The sequence below is a fragment of the Leopardus geoffroyi genome, chromosome B4, assembly GCF_018350155.1.
Source record: "Leopardus geoffroyi isolate Oge1 chromosome B4, O.geoffroyi_Oge1_pat1.0, whole genome shotgun sequence".
In the NCBI taxonomy this organism is placed as follows: Eukaryota; Metazoa; Chordata; class Mammalia; order Carnivora; family Felidae; genus Leopardus; species Leopardus geoffroyi.
The window spans coordinates 68,626,947-68,647,548 of NC_059341.1; the positions used below are offsets into that span (position 1 = coordinate 68,626,947).

General features: G+C 42.2%; 1 protein-coding gene across 1 annotated transcript in view; it reads left to right on the plus strand.

Annotated features, from left to right (window-relative positions):
* MUC19 (mucin 19, oligomeric) overlaps nt 1-20,602 on the plus strand; it is a 100,449-nt gene that overhangs the window by 51,270 nt on the left and 28,577 nt on the right. The window contains exons 36-38 of the mRNA XM_045466469.1: nt 1,796-15,781; nt 16,887-16,970; nt 18,565-18,600. Of these exons, the coding sequence (XP_045322425.1) occupies nt 1,796-15,781; nt 16,887-16,970; nt 18,565-18,600 (14,106 nt within the window). The remainder of the gene's footprint in view (nt 1-1,795; nt 15,782-16,886; nt 16,971-18,564; nt 18,601-20,602) is intronic.

Here is a 20,602-nt window from a genome sequence, read left to right on the forward strand (position 1 = left end):
AGAACATGACTCTACATACTTCATTTGCTCAAAACTCACCTTACAGGAAAATATACAATGAGGGTATGCAATATGCAATGGGTATAGCCACACCTTACTAAACAATGTTTGTGTTTCATAATATTTAAATTGCTTCAAAGGATCAAAGATACGGACCAAAGAGAAAAAAAGAGAGAAGGAAAGGGGACTGGTAAATATTTCTCATGAAATAGGGAAAAAAAGTGCTTAAAAATTTAATTAGTAAAATAAAACTGTTTTTATACTTTGTTTTTTACTGGATATATTGAGTACAACTTATTCAATGAAATAAAGATATGAGGTAGTCATTTACCATCGTATAATATCATTTGTAAGTCATCTTAACCTGTTTTAGCAAAAAATAAAAATGATAATCACATAAAATTATACTAAGTATAAGATGGACAAAGTGTTTTCACATATATTCACTTACTCGAATCATATAACCACCTAGTGCAATTGACAATATATTAGTGATTATTCAAATTTTATAAATAAAAAAATCAATGTGTTTACTTTAGTCATAGGTGAATATGTTTGGAGGCTAAAACAGGGCCTAGATGATTAAATCTTCATCCAGTCATTTTCCGTTACTACACAGCCACTGTCTATTACAATGGTGAATTACTATCAAAACTAGAGAAAGGTCTTGTTACCTTGCCTATGCTAGTTTACATTTGCATTCCCAGTGCCTAGCTTAGTGCCTGACTTAATAAATATCTGGTGGATATCTGGTGAATATGTGAAATGATGAATAAGAGTTCCCAATCTGGTAAAGGATTCAGAGGCTTTACTTTTATTAACAAAATAAAACAACAGGTTCTATGAAAGAGAACCTTCCAGAAGGATTGAAGATATGGTAGGCAGTAGGTTATTTGCTGCTATGCCCAAGTAATGAAGCTTTGATGTAAATAGGCACCATACACACACACTACTGTGTAGATCCATGTCTCAACAAATCCAAGGTTTCCAACCTCATCTGTTCCCTTCGTGGAATTCTTGATATAAGGGTCTCATATCAGAGTATTCTGGGTGATGCCAAGTTGTTGGCATGTCCTCCCTGTAACCTCCAATTTTCCAAATACATTCACCTTCTACTTCTGCTTTTCTAGCACAAATAGTTCATTTCAGCCTTATGGCTTTTGCCCTAGCTGTTCCCACTTCCTGAGTTCTATTTCCCTAGAGTTTCACATAGTTTTCTGCTTTTTTGTCATATCTCAAAATAAAAGACATTTTTTCAGAGAGGTCTGTTATCCAAGCAGTCTAAAATAGAATCCCAGTTGCTCAATATTACCTCACTTTATGTTAGTGCTTTGACACTTTTCTTGTGTGTGGATTTGTTTGTTTGGATATAATTTAATTTATATGTCTGTATGTCTCTCCCATTCAACTAGGAATGCTTCATGAAACTGAGAACTCTCTAATTACTAGCTACATCATTTTTGAAAAGCTATTTCAACTATATTTGCTTTATTTTCTACTCTATCAAAAGGGAAAGTAGTACTATATATGCCATAGGGTAGTTCCAATGGTAAAATGAGTAATATTTATATGTTTCTGAGAACTTATACAATACCACACAAGATACCCAGTAAAGTACTGCTGGATGAATAAACAGGAAGAAGTTACACTGTAGAATAAAAGGTATGAAATCTGGTGGTGCCCATGAAGATGCTTGAAAGCTATAGTGGAGAAAGCTCCTAGTTTAACAACAACAACAAAAATCCCACGATATATCTTAAAAACAAAATTGTATATTTACTATTTATTTTTACAGGAACAACTGGACACTATGTTGAAGGAGGAGGAACAACTGGGCCATCTGAGGGAAGATCAGGGACAACTAGAATATCAGCTGAAGAATCAGGGACAACTGTATTGTCATCTGTAGTGACAGGGAAAACAGGACCATTACTGAGAGGATCAGCAACAACAAGATCATCAGTTAAAGGATCAGAGACAACTGAACCATCTGTTGTAGTTTCAAGAACATCTGTACCATCAGAAGGATTGACAGGAGCAACTGAACCATCACTTGGGTTAACAACACCTGGACCATCAGCTGAAGGATCAGGGACAGCTACATTATTTGCTGGAGTATCACAAACAACTGAAAGCTCTGTTCTAAAGTCAGGAAATACTGGACCATCCATAGGAGGATCACAGACAACTGGACGATCAGGTGAAGAAGCACAGACAAGTGGACTAGCAGCTGGAGGATCAGGGACTACAGGACCATCCACTGAAGAATCAGAAAAAACAGAAACACCTGTTCTGGGTTTAGGGACAACTCAAACATCTGAAGGATTAGGAACAACTACATCTGTTTTAGGTTCAGGGACAACTGGAACATCATCTGGAGTGACAAGAACAACTAAGTCATCATCTCGAGATTCAGATACTACAGGACCAACAGCTGAAGTATTAGGAACAACTAAATCAGCATCTGGTATATCAAGCACAACTGGACTATTGTCTGGTGGGTCAGGGACAACTGGACCATCTGTTGTAGGATCAGGAACATCTGTCCCATCAGCAGGATTGACAGGGACCTCTGGTCTATCACCTTGGTTTGCAACAACTGGACAATCATCTGTAGGATCGAGGTCAACTGAGTCATTGGCTGGAAGATCAGAAACCACTGCAACCTTCATTGTAAGTTCAGGCACTACCAGTCCATCCACAGGAGGATCACAGACAACTGGACTGTCAGCCAAAGAAGCAGGGACAACAGAACAAGCAGCTGGAATATCAGGGACCACAGGACCATTCCATGGACGATCAGGGACAACAAGACAATCTGTTTTAAGTTCAGGGACAACCTTACCAACTTCTAAAGAAATAAGGACAACTAGACCTTCATTGGTAAAGTCAGGTACAACTGCAGTATTGACTCCAGGATCAGCCACAAGTGGACTGTCTTCTGGAGTATCTAAGTCCACTGAACCATCATCTGAAGCATTAGGAACAACAAGATCACCAGCTGGTATATCAGAGACAACTGGACCATCAACAGTTGGATCTGGGATGGCAACAGGACCATTTTTTGTAGAATCAGGGACAGCTGTATCAACGGTAGGATTGACTGGGACATCTGGCCTATCACATGGGTTAGGAATAACTGGGCCATCAGCTAAAGGAACAGGGACAACTGGATCATTTGCTGGAAATTCAGGAACAACAGTAACCCCTGTTGTAATTTCAGGGACTGCTGGTCCCTACACAGTAAAATCACAGACAACTGGACAATCTGCTGAAGAAGCTGGGACAATAGGACAAACAGCTGGAGGTTCAGGGACCACAGGACCATTCCATGGAGGATCAGGAAAAACAGGACAATCTGTTTTAGGTTCAGGGACAACCAGACCATCTGTTGTAGGTCCAGGAACAACTATACCTTCAAGTAGACTATTTTTTGTAGGTTCAGGGACAACCAGAGCATCATCTGGAGTGAAAAGGACAATTGGACCATCATCTGGAGAATTAGGAACAACTAGATCATCATCTGGTATGTCAAGGACAATTGGACCATCAACTGGAAGGTCAGGGATAACTGGACGTTCAGGAACAGAATCAGGAACATCAGTAACATCAGTAGGATTAACAGGGACATCTGGATCATCATTTGGGTTAGGAACAACTGTACCATCAAAGAAAGTATCACAAACAACTACAGCACCTATTGCAGGATTAGTAAAATCTACATCATCTACAAGATTGACAGGGTCAACTGGATCATCAGTTGGAGGACCAGAGATAACTGGAACAGCAGCTAGAGGATCAGGGACCACAACACTGTCAGCTGGAGCATCAGGAGAAACTGGAACATTAGCTGAAGGATCAGAAACAACAAAAACCTTTGTTATAACATTAGGGATTACTGAAACACCTGTAAGAGGATCACAGACAATGGGATGGTCAACTAAAGATTCAGGAACAACTGGGCAAGAAGCTAGAGGATCAGGGACAACAGGACAATTCATTGGAGGATCAGGAAGAGCAGTGTCATCTGTTTTTGTTTCAAGGACCATTCACCCATTATCTGAAGAATCAGGGACCACTAGACCATCTGTTTTAGGTTCAGAGACAACCAGACCATTACCTGGACACACAGAGACCATGGGATCATCATCTGGAGATTCAGACACCACTGGACCATCAGCTGAGGTATTGGGGACAACTAGATCACCAGCTGGTATATCAGAAACAACTAGACTATCAACGGGTAGATCTGGGATGACAGAAGGACCATCTGTTGTAGGGTCAGAAACATCTGTACCATCAGTAGGTTGGACAAAGATATCTGGCCCATCACCTGGGTTAGTAACAACTGGGCCATCAGCTGAAGGAGCAGAAACAACTGGATCATTTGCTGGAAATTCAGGAAGAACGGCAACTGCTATTGTAAGTTCAGGAACTAGTGGTCCCTACATAGGAGGAATCCATACAACTGTACTATCACCTGAAGAGGCAAGGACTATAGGACCAACATCTGGGGGATCAGGGACCACAGAACCATTCCCTGGAGTATCAGGAACAATGGAACAATCTGTTTTAGGTTCAGAGACAACTAGACCATCAGTTGTAAGTTCAGGAACAAGTGGAATATCATCTGGAGTGGTGGGTATACCTGGACAATCTACTAGAGTGACAGGGAAAATTGGACCACCAGCTGGAGAATTAGGAACAACTGGATCATCAGCTGGTATATCAAGCACAACTGGACTATTGTCTGGTGGGTCAGGGACAACTGGACCATCTGTTGTAGGATCAGGAACATCTGTCCCATCAGCAGGATTGACAGGGACCTCTGGTCCATCATCTGGGTTTGCAACAAATGGACAGTCATCTGTAGGATCGAGGTCAACTGAGTCATTGGCTGGAAGATCAGAAACCACTGCCACCTCCATTGTAAGTTCAGGCATTACCAGTCCATCCACAGGAGGATCACAGACAACTAGACTGTCAGCCAAAGAAGCAGGGAAAACAGAACAAGCAGCTGGAATATCTGGGACCACAGGACCATTCCATGGACGATCAGGAACAACAGGACAATCTGTTTTAAGTTCATGGACGACTGGGCCATCGTCTGAAGAATTAAGGTCAACTAGACCTTCATTGATAAAGTCCAGCACCACTGGAATATCAGCTACAGGATCAGCCACAACTGGACAGTCATTTGAAGTATCTGAGTCCCCTGAGCCATCATCTGAAGTATTCAGAACAACTAGATCATCAACTCAAAAATCAGGCACACCTGCCCTATTTTCTGGTGGGTCAGGGACAACTGGACCATCTGTTGTAGGACCAGGAACATCTGTCCCATCAGCAGGATTGACAGGGACCTCTGGTCCATCACCTGGGTTTGCAACAACTGGACAGTCATTTGTAGGATCGAGGAAAACTGAGTCATTGTCTGGAAGATCAGAAACCACTGCAACCTCCATTGTAAGTTTAGGCACTACCAGTCCATCCACAGGAGGATCACAGACAACTGGACTGTCAGCCAAAGAAGCAGGGAAAACAGAACAAGCAGCTGGAGGATCAGGGACCACAGGACCATTCCATGGACGATCAGGAACAACAGGACAATCTGTTTTAAGTTCATGGACGACTGGGCCATCATCTGAAAAATTAAGGACAACTAGACCTTCATTGATAAAGTCCAGCACCACTGGAATATCAGCTACAGGATCAGCCACAACTGGACAGTCATCTAGAGTATCTGAATCCACAGAAGTATCCAGAACAACTAGATCATCAACTCATATGTCAGGGATAACTGGACCATCTGTTGTAGGATCAGGAACATCTGTCCCATCAGCAGGATTGATAGAGGCCTCTGGTCCATCACCTGGGTTTGCAACAACTGGACAGTCATCTGTAGGATCGAGGACAACTGAGTCATTGGCTGGAAGATCAGAAACCAGTGCGACCTCCATTGTAAGTTCAGGCACTACCAGTCCATCCACAGGAGGATCACAGACAACTGGACTGTCAGCCAAAGAGGCAGGGACAACAGAACAAGCAGCTGGGGGATCAGGGACCACAGGACCATTCCATGGACTTTCAGGAACAACAGGACCATCATCTGAAGAATTAAGGACAATTAGACCTTCATTGGTAAAGTCCAGCACCACTGGAATATCAGCTACAGGATCAGCCACAACTGGACAGTCATCTAGAGTATCTCATTCCCCTGAGCCATCATCTGAAGTATCCAGAACAACTAGATCATCAACTCGTACATCAAGCACCACTGGAACATTGCCTGGTGGATCAGGGAAAACTGGACCATCTGTTGTAGGATCAGGAACATCTGCCCCATCAGCAGGATTGACAGGCACCTCTGGTCCATCACCTGGGTTTGCAACAACTGGACAGTCATCTGTAGGATTGAGGACAACTGCCTCATTGGCTGGAAGATCAGAAACCACTGCAACCCCCATTGTACCTTCAGGCACTACAAGTACATCCACAGGAGGATCACAGACAACTGGATTGTCAGCCAAAGAAACAGGAACAACAGAACAAGCAGCTGGAAGATCAGGGACCACAGGACCATTCCATGGACGATCAGGAACAACAGGACAATCTGTTTTAAGTTCAGGGTCGACCTTATCAACTTCTAAAGAAATAAGGACAATGAGACCTTTGTTGGTAAAGTCAGGCACAACTGGAGTATTGGCCACAGGATCAGCCACAACTGGACAGTCATCTGGAGTATCTGAGTCCACTGAGCCATTATCTGACGTATTCAGAACAACTAGATCATCAACTCGAAAATCAAGCACAACTGGAACATTGCCTGGAGGTTCAGGGACAATTGGACCATCTGTTGTAGGATCAGGAACATCTGTCCCATCAGCAGGATTGACAGAGTCCTCTGGTCCATCACCTGGGTTCACAACAACTGGACAGTCATCTGTAGGATCGAGGACAACTGAGTCATTGGCTGGAAGACCAGAAACCAGTGCGACCTCCATTGTACCCTCAGGCACTACTAGGCCATCCACAGGAGGATCACAGATAACTGTACTGTCAGCCAAAGGAGCAGGGACAACAGAACAAGCAGCTGAGGTAGCAGAAACCACAGGACCACTCCATGGACGAACTGGAGCAACAAGACAACCTGTTTTAGTTTCAGAGATGACCTTACCAACTTCTAAAGATATAAGGACAACGAGACCTTCATTGGTAAAGTCAGGCATAACTGGAGTATTGGCTTCAAGGTCAGCCACAACTGCACTGTCATCTGGAGTATCTGAGTCTACTGAGCCATCATCTGAAGTATTCAGAACAACTAGATCATCAACTCGTATATCAAGTACAATTGGACTATTTTCTGGGGGTTCAGGGACAACTGGACCATCTGTTGTAGGACCAGGAACATCCGTACCATCAGCAGGATTGACAGAGTCCTCTGGTCCATCACCTGGGTTTGCAACAACTGGACAGTCATCTGTAGGATCGAGGACAACTGAGTCATTGGCTGAAGGACCAGAAACCACTGTGACCTCCATTGTAAGTTCAGGCACTACCAGTCCATCCACAGGAGGATCACAGACAACTGCACTGTCAGCCAAAGAAGCAGGGAAAACAGAACAAGCAGCTGGAGGATCAGGGACCACAGGACCATTCCATGGACATTCAGGAACAACAGGACAATCTGTTTTAAGTTCATGGACGACTGGGCCATCATCTGAAGAATTAAGGACAACTAGACCTTCATTGGTAAAGTCCAGCACCACTGGAATATCATCTACAGGATCAGCCACAACTGGACCGTTATTTGGAATATCTGAGTCCCCTGAGCCATCATCTGAAGTATTCAGAACAACTGGATCATCAACTCGAAAATCAAGCACAACTGGCCTATTTTCTGGAGGTTCAGGGACAATTGGACCATCTGTTTTAGCATCAGAAACATCTGTCCCATCAGCAGGATTGACAGGCACCTCTGGTCCATCACCTGGGTTCGCAATAACTGGACAACCGTCTGTAGGATCAAAGACAACTGAGTCATTGGCTGGAAGATCAGAAACCACTGCAACCCCCATTGTACCTTCAGGCACTACTAGTCCATCCACAGGAGGATCACAGACAACTGGACTTTCAGCCAAAGAAGCAGGGAAAACAGAACAAGCAGCTGGAAGATCAGGGACCACAAGACCATACCATGGACGATCAGGAACAACAGGACAATCTGTTTTAAGTTCATGGACGACTGGGCCATCATCTGAGGAAATAAGGACAACCAGACCTTCATTGGTAAAGTCCAGCACCACTGGAATATCAGCTACAGGATCAGCCACAACTGGACAGTCATTTGAAGTATCTGAGTCCACTGAGCCATCATCTGAAGTATTCAGAACAACTAGATCATCAACTCAAAAATCAGGCACACCTGCCCTATTTTCTGGTGGGTCAGGGACAACTGGACCATCTGTTGTAGGACCAGGAACATCTGTCCCATCAGCAGGATTGACAGAGTCCTCTGGTCCATCACCTGGGTTTGCAACAACTGGACAGTCATCTGTAGGATCGAGGACAACTGAGTCATTGTCTGGAAGACCAGAAACCAGTGCAACCTTCATTGGAAGTTCAGGCAGTACCAGTCCATCCACAGGAGGATCACAGACAACTGGACTGTCAGCCAAAGAAGCAGGGAAAACAGAACAAGCAGCTGGAGGATCAGGGACCACAGGACCATTCCATGGACGAACTGGAGCAACAAGACAACCTGTTTTAGTTTCAGGGACGACCTTACCAACTTCTCAAGACATAAGGACAACGAGACCTTCATTGGTAAAGTCAGGCATAACTGGAGTATTGGCTTCAAGATCAGCCACAACTGCACTGTCATCTGGAGTATCTGAGTCTACTGAGCCATCATCTGAAGTATTCAGAACAACTAGATCATCAACTGGTATATCAAATGCAACTGGCCGATTTTCTGCAGGTTCAGGAACCTCTGGACCATCTGTTGTAGGACCAGGAACATCCGTACCATCAGCAGGATTGACAGGGACCTCTGGTCCATCACCTGGTTTTGCAACAACTGGACAATCATCTGTAGGATTGAGGACAACTGAGTCATTGGCTGGAAGATCAGAAATCACTGCAACCTCCATTGTAAGTTTAGGCACTACCAGTCCATCCACAGGAGGATCACAGACAACTGGACTGTCAGCCAAAGAAGCAGGGACAACAGAACAAGCAGCTGGAGGATCAGAGACCACAGGACCATTTCATGGACATTCAGGAACAACAGGACAATCCGTTTTAAGTTCATGGACAACTGGGCCATCATCTGAAGAAATAAGGACAACCAGACCTTCATTGGTAAAGTCAGGCATAACTGGAATATCAGCTACAGGATCAGCCACAACTGGACAGTCATCTGGAGTATCTGAGTCCACTGAGCCATCATCTGAAGTATTCAGAACAACTAGATCATCAACTCATATATCAAGTAAAACTGGCCGATTTTCTGCAAGTTCAGGGACACAGGGACCATCTATTGTAGGACCAGGAACATCTGTCCCATCAGGAGGATTGACAGAGGCCTCTGGTCCATCACCTGGGTTTGCAACAACTGGACAATCATCTGTAGGATCAAGGACAACTGAGTCATTGGCTGGAAGACCAGAAACCACTGCTACCTCCATTGTAAGTTCAGGCACTACTAGTTCATCCACAGGAGGATCACAGACAACTAGACTGTCAGCCAAAGAAGCAGGGACAACAGAACAAGCAGCTGGAATATCAGGGACCACAGGACCATTCCATGGACGTTCAGGAACAACAGGACAATCTGTTTTAAGTTCATGGACGACTGGGCCATCATCTGAAGAAATAAGGACAACTAGACCTTCATTGGTAAAGTCCAGCACCACTGGAATATCAGCTACAGGATCAGCCACGATTGGACAGTCACCTGGTGTATCTGAGTCCCCTGAGCCATCACCTAAAGTATTCAGAACAACTAGATCATCAACTCATATATCAAGTTCAACTGGACTATTTTCTGGAGGTTCAGAGACAACTGGACCATCTTTTGTAGGATCAGGAACATCTGTCCCATCAGCAGGATTGACAGAGGCCTCTGGTCCATCACCTGGGTTTGCAACAATTGGACAATCATCTGTAGGATCAAGGACAACTGAGTCATTGGCTGGAAGATCAGAAACCACTGCCACCTCCATTGTAAGTTCAGGCACTACCAGTCCATCCACAGGAGGATTACAGACAACTAGACTGTCAGCCAAAGAAGCAGGGACAACAGAACAAGCAGCTGGAATATCAGGGACCACAGGACCATTCCATGGACGATCAGGAACAACAGGACAATCTGTTTTAAGTTCACGGACTACTGGGCCATCATCTGAAGAAATAAGGACAACCAGACGTTCATTGGTAAAGTCCAGCACCACTGGAATATCAGCTACAGGATCAGCCACGATTGGACAGTCATCTGGAGTATCTGAGTCTACTGAGCCATCATCTGAAGTATTCAGAACAACTAGATCATCAACTCCTATATCAAATACAAGTGGACTATTTTCTGGAGGTTCAGGGACAGCTGGACCATCTGTTGTAGGACCAGGAACATCTGTCCCATCAGGAGGATTGACAGAGTCCTCTGGTCCATCACCTGGGTTTGCAACAACTGGACAGTCATCTGTAGGATCGAGGACAACTGAGTCGTTAGCTGGAAGATCAGAAACCACTGCAACCCCCATTGTACCTTCAGGCACTACCAGTCCATCCACAGGAGGATCACAGACAACTGCACTGTCAGCCAAAGAAGCAGGGACAACAGAACAAGCAGCTGGAATATCAGGGACCACAGGACCATTCCATGGACGTTCAGGAACAACAGGACAATCCGTTTTAAGTTCATGGATGACTGTGCCATCATCTGAAGAAATAAGGACAACTAGACCTTCATTGGTAAAGTCCAGCACCACTGGAATATCAGCTACAGGATCAGCCACGATTGGACAGTCACCTGGTGTATCTGAGTCCCCTGAGCCATCACCTGAAGTATTCAGAACAACTAGATCATCAACTCGTATATCAAGTACAGCTGGCCTATTTTCTGGTGGGTCAGGGAAAACTGGACCATCTGTTGTAGGATCAGAAACATCTGTGCCATCAGCAGGATTGACAGGGACCTCTGGTCCATCACCTGGTTTAGCAACAACTGGACAATCATCTGTAGGGTTGAGGACAACTGCGTCATTGGCTGGAAGATCAGAAACCACTGTGACCTCCATTGTAAGTTCAGACACTACCAGTCCATCCACAGGAGCATCACAGACAACTAGACTGTCAGCCAAAGAAGCAGGGACAACAGAACAAGCAGCTGGAATATCAGGGACCACAGGACCATTCCATGGACGATCAGGAACAACAAGACAACCTGTTTTAGGTTCAGGGACAACCTTACCAACTTCTAAAGAAATAAGGACTATGAGACCTTCATTGGTAAAGTCCAGCACAACTGGAGTACTGGCTACAGGATCAGCCACAAATGCACTGTCATCTGGAGTATCTGAGTCCACTGAACCATCATCTGAAGTAATTGGTAAAACTAGATCATCAAGTCATATATCAAGTACAACTGGTCTATTTTCTGGAGGTTCAGGGACAACTGGAATGTCTGTTGTTGGATCAGGAACATCTGTACCATCAACAGGATTGACAGGGACCTATGGTCCATCACCTGCATTTGCAACAACTGGACAATCATCTGTAGTATCGAGGACAACTGAGTCATTGGCTGGAATATCAGAAACAACTGAAACCTTTGTTTTTAGTGCAGGGATTACTGGTCTGTCCACAAGAGGATCTCATACAACCGGACCACCTGCTGAGGAAACTGGGATAACAGTACGAGCTGGTGGAGCTTCAGGGACCACAGGACTGTTCCATGGATTATCAGGAACAACAGTACATTCTGTTTTAGGTTCAGAAACAACAAGAAAATCTGTTGTTTTGTCAGGAACAACTGTACCATCATCTGGAGTGACAGGAATAACTGGACCATCAACTATGGAATTGGGAACAAGTAGATCATTAGCCGGTATATCGGAGAACACTGGGGCATTAATGAGTGGATCTGGGGTGACAACAGGACCATCTTTTGTAGGATCAGGCATATCTGTACCATCAGTAGGATTGACAGGGACCTCTGGTCCATCACCTGGATTAGCAACAACTGGATCATCAGCTGAAGGATCAGGGATAACTGGAGTATATTCTGGAATATCAGAAACAACTTCCACCTCTGTTGTAAGTTCAGCGACTATTGGTCCATTTACAGGAGGATCACAGACAACTGGACTGTCAGCCAAAGAAGCAGGGACAACAGAACAAGCAGCTGGAGAATCAGGGACCACAGGACCATTCCATGGTCGATCAGGAACAACAAAACAATCTACTTTAGGTTCAGGGATGACCTTACCATCTTCTCAAGAAATAAGGACAACTAGCTCTTTGTTGGTAAAGACAGGCACAACTGGAGTATCAGCTACTGGATCAGCCACAACTGGACTGTCATCTGGAGTATCTGATTCCACTGGACCATCATCTGAAGTATTAGGAACAATCAGATCATCAGCTGGTATATCAGAGACAACTGGACCATCAACAAGTAGATCTAGAATGACAAGAGGACCATTTTTTGTAGAATCAGGAACATCTGTACCATCAATAGGATTGACAGGGATGTCTGGTCCAGAGCCAACTGGATCATTCACTGGAAGATCAGAAACAACAGCAACCTCTACTGTAAATTCAGGTACTAGTGGTCTCTACAATGGAGGAATCCAGACAAATGGGCTGTCAGCTAAAGAAGCAAGGACAACAGGACCATTTCGAGGAGGGTCAGGAACAACTGGAAGATTTTTTGTAGGTTCAGGGACAACTGTGCCATCATCTAGAGTGGAAAGCATAACTGGACCATTATCTGGAATGACAGGAATAACTGGACCATCAGCTGAGGAATTAGTAACAACTAGTTCATCAGCTGGTATATCAGAAACAACTGGATTATCAATGGGTGGATCTGGGATGACAGCAGGACCATCTGTTGTAGAGTCAGGAACATCTGTATCATCAGTAGGATTGATAGGGACATCAAGCCCGTCACATGGGTTAGGAATAACTGGGCCATCAGCTGAAGGAGCAGGGACAACTGGATCATTTTCTGGAAGATCAGAAACAACATCAATCTCTATTATAAGTTCAGGTACTAGTGGTCCCTACATAGGAGGAATCCAGACAACTGGAAAATCTGTTGGAGAAGCTGGGACAACAGGACCAACAGCTGGAGGTTCAGGGACCACAGGACAATTCCATGAAGGATCAGAAACAACAGGACAATCTGTTTTGGTTTCAGGGACAACTAGACTGCCTGTTGTAGGTTCAGGGACAACTGGGGCATCATCTGGAGTGACAGGCATAACTGGACCATCATCTGAAGTGAAAGGGACAATTGGACCATCAGCTGGACAATTAGGAACAACTAGATCATCACCTGGTATATCTAGGACAACTGGACTATCATCTGGTGGGTTAGAGACAACTGGACTATCTGCTGTAGGATTAGGAACATCTCTCCCGTCAAGATTGACAGGAACGCCTGGACCATCAGCTGGTTTAGCAACAACTGGACCATCAGCTAAAGGATCAGGGACAACTGAATCATTTTCTGGAAGATCAGAAACAACTGAAATCTTTGTTGTAAGTTCAGCAACTTTGAGTACATCCATAGGAGGAACACAGACAACTGGACAATCTGCTGAGGAAGCAGGGGCAACAGGTCTAGAATCTGGAGGGTCAGGGACTACAGGACTATTCCATGGAGGATCAGAAACTACAGGACAATCTATTTTAGGTTCAGGGACGACCTTACCATCTTCTGAAAAATTAAGGTCAACTAGACCTTTATTGGTAAAGTCGGGCTCTACTGGAGTATCTGCTATAGGATCAGTCACAAGTGGACTGTCATCCTGGGAATCTGGGTCCACTGGATCATCAACTGAAGTATTCAGAACAACTAGATCTTCTGTTGGAATATCAAGGACAAGTCAACCATCTACTGGAGGATCAGGGACAACTGCACCATCCGTTGTAGGATTAGGAATACCTTCATCAGCACCAGGATTGACAGAATCAACTGGACCACCACTTTTAGGATCAGGGACAACTGAAACAGCAGCTAGAGGATTAGGGACCACAGGACTATCAGCTAGCAGATCAAGGACAACTGGATCATTAGCTGGAGTATCAGAAACAACCAAAACCTCTGTTGCAATGTTACAGACTACTGCAACATCTATAGTAGGATCATGGACAACTGAACAATCAACTGAAGAATCAAAGACAACTGTACAATCAGCCCTAGGATCAGAGACCTCAAGACCATCTACTGGATTGTCAGGAATGACAGGATCATCAAGTTTTGGTTCAGGGACAACCCTGCCATCATCTGAAGAATCAAGGGTAACTAGACCATCCGTTATAGGTCCAGGCACAACTGAACCATCACATGGAGTGATTGGGACAAGTGGATCATCATCTGGAGATATATCCATCACTGGACCACCATCTGAACTATTAGGAACAAGTATATCATCAGTTGGTATATCAAAGACAACTGGACAATCAATGGGTGGATTTGGGACAACTGGACCATCTGTTGTAGAATCAGGAACATCTTTGCCATCAGCAGGATTTACAGGGATATCTGGAACATTACATGAGTTAGGAACAAGTGGACCTTCAGCTGAAGGATCAAGGACAACTGGAATATTTTCTGGATTATCAGAAACAACTGAAACCTCTGTTGTAAGGTCTGAGACTACTGGACCATCCATAGGAGAATCACAGACAACTGGACAATTAATTGAAGAAGCTGGAACAACTGTACAAGGATTTGGGGCAGCAGAGACCACTCAGCCATCTGTTGGAGGATCAGGAACAACAGGACCATCTATTTTAGGTTCAGGGACAACTCCACAATCATCTGAAGGATTAGGGACAACTGTACCACCAGCTATAGAACCAGGAACAACTGGGCCATCGACCAAAGGATCAGCCAAAACTGGATCATCAGGATTACAGACCACTGAATCAATTGAAATATTAGGATCAGCTATATCATCAGTCAGTGATTCAAGGACAATTAGACCATCAACTAAAGGATCAGGGACAACTGTAAGATTACCTGAAAGAGCAGAGACAATTGGACCACCTGTTGTAAATTCAAGGATAACTGGACCATCTGTAGCATCACAGAGGACTGGACCATCAGCTGAAGGTTCAGTGACCACAGGATCATCATCTGGAGGATCAGGTACAACTGCCCCATCTGTTATAGGTTCAGAGACAACTGGACCATCAGCTGGAGCACCAGGGACAACTGGAATATCATCTAGAGGAGCAGGAGCAACTGGACTACTTGTTTTAGTTTCAGATACAGCTATCCCAGCATCCGAAAGATCCAGGACAACTGCATCACCAGCTGGAGGATCAGTGACAGCTGGACCATCAAATGGAGAATCAAGGACAACTAGATCAGCTATTTTAGGTTTAGGGACAACTCAACCATCATCTGGAGCATCAGGAACAACTGGACCATCACATGAAGTTTCAGGGACAACTGGACCATCACCAGAAGGATCAGGGACAAGTGGATCATCAACTGGGATAACCACTGGGATGTTAAGGAATGAGGTTACCACATCTGAAGGCAAGTCAAGTTCACTGAAAATAGACCATTTATTGTAAGCAATTTTAATTTTGTCAGATTTCTACTTTTGAACTATATACATTTGTCAGAATTACAATATTTAGAACTCAACTTGTTTACTAAAGATGGGAGCTTTGTAGAACATTATTGTTTTGAAGTGAGTCCACAGACTTCTTAAGAAGTTTATGTTTTTATCCCTCCTACTTTTATTTTTGACCATGTGCAACCAGAGTGTCAGTGGGAGCTACAACAGGTTCAGACAGGGGAAACACAGCTGGAGCATCAGGCTCTATAACCACCGCTGCTGGGAAACAAGCAGTCAAGTCTTACTTGGGTATCTGTTGGTATTCCAATGCAAGTGTAGCTTACACTCATCATGATAATGAGTTTGTTATATTAATCAAGCACCAAATATTTGGAGAAAAGATTAAGAGATATTCTAGGTTTAGTATTAACATCTACATTTTAAATATACTTAAACAGTGGTAGGTTTGTTTTTCCTAAAATGAAACACATAAAGATAATTTTCAATTATCTCATTAATCAGGTACAACTGAAGAACCATATGGAGAAACCGAATCAGGTGAAAGCATAACCAGTTTAACCACACCTGGAAAATCAGGAGAGTGGGAAGGGAAGGTGTTGGCCCAGGTTGTAACACAAAATAAGGTTTCCTGATAAATCTAATGATGAATATTAGTGTATTTTGAGTAGAAATCAGAAAATCAGATCCAAGTCATCTGGCATTTAGGACCTTATATTTTGTTAGGTGTGTTTACACCAGGTACTGGAACTGTAACACCTGAACTCAAAGTAGTTACATTGTTAAATGTCCAGGTAGTGTCCCCATAAAATAAGAACACTGCTTATGACTTTCCGGGTTTTTTTAATTTTTAAAATGTTTATTTATTTTTGAGAGAGAGAGAAAGAGAGAGAGCACAGGTGATCATGAGCAGGGAAGGGGCAGGGAGAGGGAGAGAAAGAATCCCAAGCAGACTCTGTGCTGTCAGCTCAGATCCAGACTAGGAGCTTGAACTCACCAATCGTGAGATCATGACCTGAGCCAAAATCAAGAGTCAGCTGCTTAACTGACTGGGTTACACAGGCGACCCATTACTTTTCATTTTAATTTCAGGTTTCACAGAAGCTGCTCCTGGCTCAACAATTGCACCAGAAAGTTCCACTACTGGTAAGTAAGCAGGGGATGTCAGATTTTTTTTTTTTTACACTTTTCATGCTTATTGGCTAATTAAAAATGGCAAAATAGTTAGTAATAATTCCAGTTACATAATTATAGTGTCCTTAAATATATTCTCTCATTTAACTATTAAAATAAATTTTGTTATCTCGTTTTACTCATGGGGAACTTAGAAAAGGTACTACCTAGGGGCGCCTGGGTGGTTCAGTCGGTTAAGCGTGGGATTTCGGCTCAGGTCATGATCTCGAGGTCCGTGAGTTCGAGCCCCGCGTCGGGCTCTGTGCTGACTGCTCAGAGCCTGGAGCCTGCTTCAGATTCTGTGTCTCCCTCTCTCTCTGACCCTCCCCCGTTCATGCTCTGTCTCTCTCTGTCTCAAAAATAAATAAATGTTAAAAAAAAAGATACGACCTAAATTTGTTCATATTCTACAGCAAATCAAATATTGGAGCCAATATTTTTATCCATTCTATACTGACTCCAAAGACTGCGCTCCTACCCACAATGTCCATCCTCCTGTAAGGCAAATATAAAATGGTCTTTGATGATCCATCAATAAGACCTTGCTTTTAATATTTATAAAGCTTAAATTTTCTCCATTTCCAAGCTACAGCAGCAGGTACTAAAAACGGGTTTAAAATTTTATATATAATGACAAACTGTGGCATTTGTCAATTCTAAAACATTGGCAAAAACTATAATACTATTGCTTTATAAATAAAAACTTTATCACTTCATTTCTTTTTACAAGCATTCCAACTTATAGGGCAATTATTTTTCTTAACAATAAATGAATGAAAATGTATTAAAGACTATAGTACATTAGTATTTAAATTTTTGGACTAGTAATATATCATAGTACTTGAGAAAGGCATTATTTCTGTTTGTAGGTTATCTCACCGAACCTAGCTGTTCATGATGAAATTGTCCATTATTTAAGGAAAAGATTGTTTATGCTTTTTTTCTTGTAAAGTATTATGCTACACTTATTCTAATTACTTTTACAAAGATGGCTTATATAAATTTATTTTACAAACTAGTCACTAGAAAATAGTTCAATAATTTGATTCAGACTAAATTTATAATTCTTCTTTATTCAATCTATGGCTATGTAAATGTAAATAAATTGAAATGTTTCAAAATATATATTGAACACCATAATTATATTATAAATTAATATCATGGCTACTAGGATGTGACTATTAGACATAGTATGTACTTTATTGTTATTGACAATAGTACTTTTGCATTTTCCAAATTCAAGACCTTAATCTTTAATTAAATGGCAGCAAACAAGAATTATATTTGTGTAAATATTTTACTTGGGAAAAAGGCAATGGTTTTGCTTTCAGTTTGATAATTTGTAATTCATAGGTGATTCCTTACAGAGTACTTCGCAGCTTCTCTCCCAAGTGATCTTGCACTCTGACTTCCAATTTCTAAGATCAGCCTCTATGAAAATACCATACCTCTGTTTTTTAATAAAAAAATTATATATGATGGCAGTTGAAGCACCAAAGGGATTTTTAAAAATGGAATTCAAGTATATTCTTTAATGGAAACATGAATTTAATCTTTCCTTTTTTAGGCTCAGATAAGAGAATTCCACCAGTATTAATTGTAGGTAAGTCAACATTAAAATGACAAAAATATGCTCTGTAGGATGTGGCTTCAGCATTTTTATGTTTTCCATTTGGACACTGAAAAATATATAAGAGACTGTGATATTCTTCCCAAATTATAATCTAATATAAATTAATCTTTTCATGAAAAATTAAAAATGTGCATTTATAAATATAGTTTAAGTTTTAGTGACATCAAAATAGCTTGCAGTAACAGGTGAGAAAATATGAAATTATAAATGTGCATTTGGAAAAAATTGGTATTGCAGTAACTAGACTAGAGAATATAATAGAAATCTCAATTTTATCAGATTAATAAAACATGAACTTCAAATTAGATTCTGGTAGCATAGGGCTTTTGATTTTTCTATTCTTATGCCTTCTTAAATCATAACAAAGTCATACTGATTCCCTTACATAATAGTTAAATTCTACACCAGTTGTGTACAAATGTGCAAAATCAATCAAATAAATGAAAATAACTCTGAAATATGCCCCTTATTAAAAAAAGGCAGCTTTTTTTTCTCAGCTTATTAGCGTTATTTATCACCTATCCTTTCCATGAAAATTTTTAGCTTTTATTGCATCCTGGTATCTCTTTTTAGACTTAACAGTTTTAAAAGAAGTTTAATCTTTAGAACATCTCACTTTTTCTCAATTGCTCTCATTTACATTCTTTCAGTACATACGTTCAAATGTTAGCTCCTTGAAGACAGGCATTTTTGTCTTATTTCATTCACTGATATAAAATTCCTTTGTCGTCCTTATCTGATGAAGTGTTTGATTTCAATACTTATCCACTTGATCCATTAGATTCTCCCTTTGTTGATTAAGGACCATTCAACATGTATCACTCAGTGAGCCACTCAGTGCCTACTACCAGAGAAATCTGTTAAAACAGGCATTTCCGGGGCGCCTGGGTGGCTCAGTCGGTTGGGCATCCAACTTCGGCTCAGGTCATGATCTCACGGTCCGTGAGTTTGAGCCCCGCGTCGGGCTCTGGGCTGATGGCTCAGAGCCTGGAGCCTGCTTCCAATTCTGTGTCTCCCTCTCTCTCTGCCCCTCCCCTGTTCATGCTCTGTCTCTCTCTGTCTCAAAAATAAATAAACGTTAAAAAAAATTAAAAAAAACAAAAAACAAAAAAACAGGCATTTCCAAGACAGGTTAAAGTTGAAATAATAAGAAAGCCATCTGTTTGGACACTCTGGACATGAAGCTTTTTGTAGGATTGTGGTGATTAAATAATACAAAATATCTCTTTCCAACCACCCAAACACCCAGAACTTACTGTTCCATTTCCTCCCTCAAGAGGTCACAACTTCCACAGAAAGTGTTGGCACCAGTGGAGGTGGATTCAGAACAGGTGAGAGAGACCAGTTCCTGTCTTCTTGCTACCACTGATTATGGCATTTGTAGGAGAGCCTAGAGAGAGAGAGGGTTTCTGGGGAGCAGTCCATATTTACCTTATTAATATTGCACATTTGGCCAACTAATTCTTTTTCAGTTTTGAACTTTTTTTTTTCCTGAAAAGCTACTAATAACAGGGTCCACCATCTTAGCTGTAATCCCTGAAGATGGGATGATTGTACTAATTATTCTGAGAATTATTTCCTGTGGAATTATAAACCTTATAAGCATTTGAAGAGGGAAGGGTAAGAAAACTTTCTATTGTGGAGAAATGGAGAAGAGCTACATGGACCCTGGAGACATGTCTGCCCTATATAGATAAATGTTTGCTTTTCACAAGAGTGAAAGAGTGAAGAGTGAGATATTTTCCCAATGTCTGAGGTTCTGAGCACACTCATACCTTCTGTTGCCACTCCACAGCAGGTACCACTGTAGCATCAGCAAGTCAAGTCACTGAGAGTAAAACAGGTGAGCGTGACGAGACATAGAATTCTGGAAAAGTTATCTTAGGTTGACAACATTGTGACTCTGGCTTTGGTAATAAAATGGTGAAAAGAAAATACATAGGGCTCATCATCAGAGAAGGGCCAGAGAGTG